This window comes from Schistocerca serialis, chromosome 2 (genome assembly GCF_023864345.2).
Source record: "Schistocerca serialis cubense isolate TAMUIC-IGC-003099 chromosome 2, iqSchSeri2.2, whole genome shotgun sequence".
In the NCBI taxonomy this organism is placed as follows: domain Eukaryota; kingdom Metazoa; phylum Arthropoda; class Insecta; order Orthoptera; family Acrididae; genus Schistocerca; species Schistocerca serialis.
In genome coordinates this window covers 420,906,733-420,916,411 of record NC_064639.1, presented here as the reverse complement: position 1 = coordinate 420,916,411, position 9,679 = coordinate 420,906,733, and the positions used below count along the sequence as shown (strand labels likewise).

General features: G+C 44.1%; 1 protein-coding gene across 2 annotated transcripts in view; it reads left to right on the top strand.

The window, feature by feature from the left end:
- Nucleotides 1-8,822, top strand: part of LOC126457279 (MFS-type transporter SLC18B1-like) — a 126,444-nt gene extending 117,622 nt beyond the window's left edge. For both annotated transcript variants that reach the window (XM_050093444.1, XM_050093445.1), the window contains exon 12: nt 8,087-8,822. In XM_050093444.1, coding sequence (XP_049949401.1) covers nt 8,087-8,257 — 171 coding nt within the window. In that variant the 3' untranslated portion in view covers nt 8,258-8,822. The remainder of the gene's footprint in view (nt 1-8,086) is intronic.
- Nucleotides 8,823-9,679: the final 857 nt, after the last annotated feature.

Here is a 9,679-nt window from a genome sequence, read left to right as displayed (position 1 = left end):
AGATATTCTTGCATCTTATTTTGTTTCCTGTCTTGGCAATCACTGTGGTCTAGAATAACAACAGTTCAAAACTCAGTTGTCATCTTCTAGCTGCTGTGGGGATGATGGCACTGTGGCCACAGTGGAGCACAACCTGCCGACAATGTGTTGTCGAGATGTGGCAGAACAGAAGCTGACCCTGTGACCCTCTGCTATAACGAATGGGCAGACAAGCAGCTGTCCCAGGCAGTCAGATACCTACATCAACAAGATGCACACACGTTATGCACCCCTGTACACAGTGTCACACTTAACAAATTCAAAGGGATAGCAGCATGTTACCATGATGGACTGCACCCAGCTGTGTGGAAATGAGAATTTCTTACTCCTTGCAGAGTGCACACCAGTGTACATAATGTAGTGAAATCTCAGGTCACTGAGAGCATAGTGCAACAGGACTGTCTAGCACACCCTTGCATCTTAAGGAAGCAGCACATTCCCTGCGGATGTATTCTGGATGTCTTCCAGTAGCCATGAATAGGCTAAAAGGTTACAGGTTGGATCCCAGTTCTGCACATCAATGTATAGGGTGGTGGGCTGAGTGTGGACACAAATATAGGCTGATATTTGGCACTAATAAGATGAAGATACAATTGACACAAAATTGATTTATTAGGGAGAAAGTATACACATGTGCTACAGAGGGAAGGCATTGCAGGAAACTTGAGCATCTCAAAGATCAATCTGATGCTTGCCAAGACCAGTGACACAGTGGGAGCCACCTCCCATGTACACTATAGCTAAAACTCACCCAATATGATTGAGGAAGTGCAGTGTCAGCACTGTCAATGCAACATGTTAGCCTTTGCCCCTCTGCCCGAGCCTTGGAAGAAGAGTAAAAAAATGTTGAGGTTCTAATGATAATTGATAATAACATAAATTTTACAATTTTCTTTTCATAGGCACCCACTTTTGCCATGAAGTGAGAAATAAGTCCTTTTCACCTTGCAACGTCTTACTGAGAGCAGTTTGCAGTCCATTCCATTTAAAGTAAAAGGTCCACAATCCATTATGGCTCTTCTAATTTTCGTTCTTGCTTTCTTTTTCCCTTCAGAAATGAAACAGTAGTGGGACTTAAACTGAAAACTCATTCCAGGCATGTTCTTTAATTCAACCAACATACTTTTCAGTAGTACGTAATGTTTCCTTATCCTTAACTCATTTCCATTGAAAACTGTTGCAATGCTGCAATAGCATAGGCAGCTACAGGAAATTTACAGTTTGCACCACCAGTTGAATCATATGTTCCATATCTGCATATGTAACACAAAGTGCTTCATTATGTAGAGAACAATGAATCTCGTACAAATTATTTCTCAATTGTTATAATTTTTAGCTCTTTCATCATCCGCTAAATCTTTAAATTGTTTGTGTGTTGTTCTAATGCATTTTTTCATAATAAATTTTGGTACCTGTTGATTATGCAGCTATAGAATAGATGCTGGAAATTCTAATAACTCTCCTGTGTGATTCCCATTCATTTGTAAAAGATTGCAATGACAGATGACTAGATTGCCTCCTTTTGTACAGCCAGCCACTGGACTTGTCAATTTCCTTTATACCACGAACAAACAGTGCGTGATAAACAGCACTTACACCATGAGTCTGCAAAACTGAAGAGTCAAGTGGACCAAAATAAGACACACCAAATGCTGCAAGAAACAGTTCACGTCACACTGTACAAAAGATGATAGAGACCTACAGGTAGTGCCTAGATAGACGGAGCCTTGGACAAGTGGGCATGTTGTGCATGCATGAAGTTTTGCACACAATGGCTGATGCGAGTATAGAGAAAAACCTTTTACTTTAGGCTTTCATAATTCATAAGCTTCGACAGTGCGGTACTGAAGACTGCTGCAGTTGCAGGTTTGCATTGTACATGTATAATGTGTAAATTTTTAACGGAAATGTTCTGATTTCATGGAATATTTGCTCTGAAATCTATATTCAGAGTCAAAAAGATTAGCATTTATTTCTCACCAATAGTTGTATATATTTAGCTATGTGAAATTTTGTACTGCATGCTGAGAAGAGTTGCCATAAGAATAATAAGACGGTTTATATCAGTGAAAAATACATACAAAAAACTTAAAGGACTTATTTGACATCTCACTGTGGCTCAGACTACATCTGTCTGATTGAAGGGTCAATACGAGAGAAGGAAAGTTGCTTCTCACCATATAGCAGAGATGCTGAGCTGAGACAGGCACAATAAAAAGATTAACACAATCATAGCTTTTGGCCATTAAGGCCTTTGTCAGCAGGACGCACACGCACACGCACACGCACACGCACACGCACACAGTCTCAGAGAGCTGAAACTACACTGCGATCAGCAGCACCAGTGCATGATGGGAGTGGCGACTGGGTGGGGGTAAGGAGGCTGGGATGGGGAAGGGGAGGGATAGTATGGTGGGAGTGGCGGACAGTGAAGTGTTGCAGTTTAGATGGAGGGTAGGAGAGAAGGTGGAGAGGGGGTAACTAGCAGAAAGGAGACAAATTAAAATAAAAGAAATTACAAGACTGGGTGTGGCGGTGAAATGACGGCTGTGTAGTCCTCGAATGGTAACGGAGGGGGCTGGATGGGTGAGTACAGTGACTAATGTAGGTTGAGGCCAGGAGGGCTACAGGAATGTAGGATGTATTGCAGGGAAAGTTCCTACCTGCGCTATTCAGAAAAGCTGGTGTTGGTGGGAAGGATCCATATGGCACAGTCTGTGAAGCAGTCATTGAGATGAAGGGTATCATGTTTGGCAGCGTGTTCAGCTACAGGGTGGTCTACTTGTTTCTTGGCCACAGTTTGTCGGTGGCCATTCATGCGGACACACAGCTTGTTGGTTGTCGTGCTTACATAGAATGCAGCACAGTGGTTGCATCTTAGCTTGTAGATCACATTACTGGTTTCACAGGTAGCCCTGCCTTTGATGTGATAGGTAATGTTAGCGACCGGACTGGAGTAGGTGGTGGTAGGAGGATGTATGGGACAGGTCTTGCATCTAGATCTATTACAGGTATATGAGCCATGAGGTAAGGGATTGGGAGCAGGGGATGTGTAAGGATGAACGAGTATATTATTTAGATTCGGTGGACAGTGGAATACCACGGTAGGAGGGGTGGGAAGGATAGTGGGTAGGACATTTCTCATTTCAGGGCACAACGAGAGGTAACTGAAACCCTAGCAGAGAATGTAATTCAGTTGCTCCAGTCCCAGATGAGACTGAGTTACGAGGGGAATGCTCCTCTGTGGTCAGACTGTGGGACTTTGGGAGGTGGTGGGTGACTGGAAAGATATGGGATTTGTGTTTGTACAAGGATGGGAGGATAATTACGGTCAGTGAAGGCTTCAGTGAGACCCTTGGTATATTTAGAGAGGGCCTGCTCGTCACTGCAGATGCGACGACCACGGGTTGCTAGGCTGTATGTAAGGGACTTCTTGGTATGAAACGGGTGGCAGCTGTCAAAGTGGAGGTACTGCTGGTGGTTAGTAGGTTTGATATGGATGGAGGTACTGATGTAGCCATCTCGGAGGTGGAGGTAAACATCTAGGAAGGTGGCTTGTTGGGTTGAGTAGGACCAGGAGAAGCAAATGGTGGGAGAAGTTGTTAAGGTTCTGGAGGAATGTGAATAAGGTGTCCTAACCTTCAACAGAGATAGCAAAGGTGTCATCAATGAATCTGAACCAGGTAAGGGGTTTAGTATTCTGGGTTTTTAGAAAGGATTCCTCTAGATGGCCCATGAATAAGTTAGCATAGGATGGTGCTATGCGGGTGCCCATAGTCATACCACGTATTCATTTGTAGGTAATGCCTTCAAAGGAGAAGTAATTGAGGGTGAGGATATAGGTGGCCATGGAGACTAGGAAGGAGGTTGTTGGTTTGGAATCCATAGGGCATCTGGAAAGGTAGTGTTAGATAGCAGTAAGGTCATGGGCATTAGGAATGTTAGTGTTCAGGGAAGTGGCATCAATAGTGATGAGCAGGGCAGCATATGGTGGAGGGAGAGTAACTGTGGAGTTGGTCGATGAAATGGTTGGTATCTTTTATATAGGAGGATAGGTTCCAGGTAATAGGTTAAAGGTGTTGGTCTGAGAGAGCAGAGATTTTACCAGTGGGGGCACAGTAACCGGCCACAATGGGGCATCCTGGGTGGCTGGGTTTATGGACTTTCGGAAGCATGTAGAAGGTGGGAGTGTGGGGAGTGGTAGGGGTAAGTAGAGAGATGAACTCTGGGGGAAGGTTCTGTGATGGGCCTGAGGATTTGAGTAGTGACAGGAAATCCTGCTGGATTGCTATAATGTGATCACTGTGGCATTGTTTGTAGGTGTAAGTGCGGCTCAGAACTACGGTGGTGGAGCCTTTGTCTGCAGGTAGGATTATAAGATCGAGATCAGTTTTAGATGGTGGACTGCGGTTCTTTCTGAAGATGTAAGGTTAATATGCATGTTGAGGGATTTGGAGGTGGATCATGGTTGGATGGAATAGTGAACTAAGTTAGGCAAGGTTCAATGTTGGTCTAGTTGAGTCTGATTGGTCAGGTTGGTGGCAAAAAGTGTTTTCACTGTAGGGACCAGTAGAAGGAGAGAAGGTCTTTAACTAGTCCTGCATGGTTGAATATGGGAGTGGGGCAAAAGGTGAGGCCTTTGTCCACCACTTCAACAACCTCCAAACCTCACCCACACCCCCTCATAGCTGACAAACTTTGTCTTTCAGACCTACTACACTTACCCCACCCTCAAACTCCCTCCCACCACCACACAGAACTCTAACCCTAAACAGCCCTACAACACAGTCTTGAACCTTTCCTCCAAAAGCCTTAGTTCCACAGACATATCAGTCCTTTCCAACTGCCTCACCTTTCGCCCCACTCCCATATTCAACCATGCATTACTAGTTAAAGACCACTCTCCTTCTCCTGGTCCCTACAGTGGAAACACTTTTCGTGGCCAACCTGACCAATCAGACTCAACCAAAGACTAATATTGAACCTTGCCTAACTCAGTTCACTCCTCCATCCAACCGTGATCCACCCCCACTGCCTCCAAACCACCCCCTGTTAATTTTCCAAAATTTTTTATCCTCAAACCTTGCCCCACCATCATTTCCCAAATCCCTCAACATGCATACTAACCTTACATACACAGAAAGTACCACAGTCCACCATCTAAAAACTGATCCCGATCTCATAATCCTACCTGCAGACAAAGGCTCCACCACCGTAGTTTTGAGCCCCACTTACACCTACAAACCATGCCACAGTGATCACATTACAGCAATCCAGCAGGATCTTCAGTCACTGCTCACATCCTCAGGCCCATCACACAACCTCCCCCAGAGTTCATCTCTCTACTTACCCCTACCACTCCCCACACTCCCACCTTCTACATGCTTCCGAAAGTCCATAAACCCAGCCACCCAGGATGCCCCATTGTGGCCGGTTACTGTGCCCCCACTGGTAAAATCTCTGCTCTCTTAGACCAACACCTTTAACCTATTACCTGGAACCTATCCTCCTATATAAAAGATACCAACCATTTCATCGACCAACTCCACAGTTACTCTCCCTCCACCATATGGTGCCCTGCTCGTCACTATTGATGCCACTTCCCTGAACACTAACATTCCTAATGCCCATGACCTTACTGCTATCTAACACTACCTTTCCAGATGCCCTATGGATTCCAAACCAACAACCTCCTTCCTAGTCTCCATGACCAACTACAGCCTCACCCACAATTACTTCTCCTTTGAAGGCATTACCTACAAACAAATACGTGGTATGGCTATGGGCACCCGCATAGCACCATCCTATGCTAACCTATTCATGAGCCATCTATAGGAATCCTTTCTAAAAACCCAGAATACTAAACCCCTTACCTGGTTCAGATTCACTGATTACACCTTTGCTATCTGGATTGACGGTGAAGACACATTATCCACATTCCTTCAGAACCTCAACTACTTCTCCCCCATTTGCTTCACCTGGTCCTACTCAACCCAACAAGCCACCTTCCTAGATGTTGACCTCCGCCTCAGAGATAGCTACATCAGTACCTCCATTCATATCAAACCTACTAACCACCAGCAGTACCTCCACTTCGACAGCTGCCACCCGTTTCATACCAAGAAGTCCCTTACATACAGCCGAGCCACCTGTGGTAGTCGCATCTGCAGTGATGAGCAGGCCCCCTCTAAATATACCCAGGGTCTCACTGAAGCCTTCATTGACCGTAATTATCCTCCCATCCTTGTACAAACACACATCTCTCGTGCCTTATCTTTCCAGTCTCCCACCACCTCCCAAAGTCCCACAGTCTGACCACAGAGGAGCATTCCCCTCATGACTCGTACCATCCGGGACTGGAGCAATGGAATTACTTTCTCCACCAGGGTTTTGACTACTTCTCATCGTGCCCTGAAAAGAAAAATGTCCTACCCACTATCCTTCCCACCCCTCCCCTCCTACCATGGTATTCCGCCGTCCACCGAACCTACACAATGTACTTGTCCATCCTTACACAACCCCTGCTCCCAATCCCTTACCCCATGGTTTGTACCCCCTGTAATAGACCTAGATGTAAGACCTGTCCCATACATCCTCCTACCACCACCTACTCCAGTCCAGTCACTAACATTAACTATCACATCAAAGGCAGGGCTACCTGTGAAACCAGTAATGTGATCTACAAGCTAAGCTGCAACCACTGAGCTGCATTCTATGTAGGCATGCAACCAACAAGCTGTCTGTCCCCATGAAAGGCCACCGACAAACTATGGCCAAAAAACAAGTGGACCACCCTGTAGCTGAACACATTGCCAAACACGATACCCCTCATCTCAATGACTGCTTCACAGACTGTGCCATATGGATCCTTCCCACCAACACCAGCTTTTCCGAATTGTGCAGGTGGGAACTTTCTCTGCAATACATCCTACATTCCTGTAGCCCTCCTGGCCTCAACCTACATTAATCACTGTACTCACCCATCCAGCCCCCTCCCCGTTACCATTCGAGGACTACACAGCCGTCATTTCACCGCCATACCCAGTCTTGTAATTTCTTTTACTTTAATTTGTCTCCTTTCTGCTAGTTACCCCCTCCCCACCTTCTCTCCTACCCTCCATCTAAACTGCAACACTTCACTGTCCGCCACTCCCACCATACTATCCCCCTTCCCCACCCCAGCCTCCTTACCCCCACCCAGTCGCCACTCCCATCATGCACTGGTGCTGCTGATCGCAGTGTAGTTTCAGCTCTCTGAAACTGCAGGTAGGGGTGTGTGTGTGTGTGTGTGTGTGTGTGTGTGTGTGTGTGTGTGTGTGTGTGTGTGTGTGCGCGCGTGTGTGCGCGTCCTGCTGACAAAGGCCTTAATGGCCAAAAGCTATGATTGTGCAAATCTTTTTATTGTCCCTATCATGGCTCAGCATCTCTGCTTTATGGTGAGTAGCAACTTTCCTTCTCTCATATTGTTACATTCCAACCAAGATTTTCCATTGTCTGGTTAGAGTCAGGAAGACTATAATTTTACACTGGAAATTCAAAGCTTGTTTGTTGAATACTCTGTAGTCTTTCATTTATACCTTACTGTAAGATAAAGGCTTTTATCATTTCAAGGTAATTAGGAAAAAAATAGAGTTTGAAACCATTATCTGGCCCCCTTAAATGACATTTTTTCCTCTTTTAGCAGATATTACTGGTGCTGACACTTTAGTTTCCTGACACTGCAATATTTTGCTTACTTAGTTGAAATAAAAAAGGATTATATGTATATGTACATCACTTGGCAGGTAATACATACAGATTACAAGTGTGAGCTTACTGGATCAATGACTGCCAGAGTATTCAACTGATAACTTATGGCCTAATATGAAGAAACTGCTAAGCTCATTGATATGTTATGATGTCAGTGTCTCTCTGTACATTAACTCCGCATAGATTTGAAAGTCCTGATTGCACTCCTCCTTAAACAACAATAAGTAATACTCTTGTCTCATTTATAATTAAAATTTAACATAAATTAAATTTTAACATAAACACTGTTTTGTTTTAGTTTACATCTGTAGTAAGTTTTCTCTGCTGGGAGAGGAAGACAAGAGTTTCTGTAATGGCCACATGGAATCATGAAGAAAACAAAGCAGATTTGCTGGGAAGTGTAAAAATAGTATCAAATGGTTATGGAGCAGTGCCAACCACAGAAGAAAGGGCAGAAATACCTTCTTGAATGGAAAAGAAGTGGGCACACTGGTGTCCTACCTCAAATTTTATGTACTTGGATTGTTTTGGGAAGGTTTTGGCTGTGAAATTAAAGAGTAAGACGTCAGGAAACTTTATGTAAATGCTGAATGTGAACATTCACAGAATTTTGTTTGATCAGGAGCCCTGTAACCAGAGATGATGCAATGTTGAAGTGGAAAACCATTTAATAGATTGCAAATAGAAATGTTTCTGAGCTTTGTTGCAGCTGCTGAAAAATTATATCTTTCAGTGTGTTTTTAAAATGTGGAAGACTGCTTTTGTACTTAAATCTGCACAAATCTAGGTTCCTTTGGGATAAGTATTTCATAAGACTATCTGTTAATAGAGTGCTGCAAGTGGGGCTCATAACATTACTATTTTTGCTCATGACATGTTCATTGCCTGCCTCTAGTCACACCGTAAACATTGTATTTGTTGTTTAAATGTTTTATTTATTTCAATGATTTTAAAATGTTATCTTTATAATGTGAAAACAATTTTTAATTTGTAAAAATAATTTTTTGATGTGTAAATAAATAATTTTTCAGGAAGCCTTTACTATTAATTAATTATTTCATCCATTATAATGTTTTGAGACTTACTGTGAATGTGGGCCTGGGTTACACTGATTTATTTCACCAAACCACATTCCATTTCTTTACGAGATGACTTACATGGGATTTGCAGCCATTCTCATCTATTGGATAGCTGGCTGCTGGAAACAGTCTTGACTACTTCTGACAAATAACCCTACGCACAGGAACTTTCAAGCCTCTTTCTACCAGTGAAATAAGTAGTCATACAAACTTTGTTTCATCAATGAACGATGTATTAGACTTTCAAGCACAATTCACACTTTCAACACACTGATGTAACTTCTGTAAGTACCTTGCACTATCATATGTTAGAAACAAATTTATTTACATTGAAAAGAAAGTCTGCATAGACACCATGACTGTCAGAAAAGACTGAAAAAAATGTCTTGCCTCTAACAAGGCAGAGTCTACGCGAGTCTACGCGAGTCTACGCGAGTCTACGCGAGTCTACGCGAGTCTACGCGAGTCTACGCGAGTCTACGCGAGTCTACGCGAGTCTACGCGAGTCTACGCGAGTCTACGCGAGTCTACGCGAGTCTACGCGAGTCTACGCGAGTCTACGCGAGTCTACGCGAGTCTACGCGAGTCTACGCGAGTCTACGCGAGTCTACGCGAGTCTACGCGAGTCTACGCGAGTCTACGCGAGTCTACGCGAGTCTACGCGAGTCTACGCGAGTCTACGCGAGTCTACGCGAGTCTACGCGAGTCTACGCGAGTCTACGCGAGTCTACGCGAGTCTACGCGAGTCTACGCGAGTCTACGCGAGTCTACGCGAGTCTACGCGAGTCTTGTTTAACAATGACACAATATGC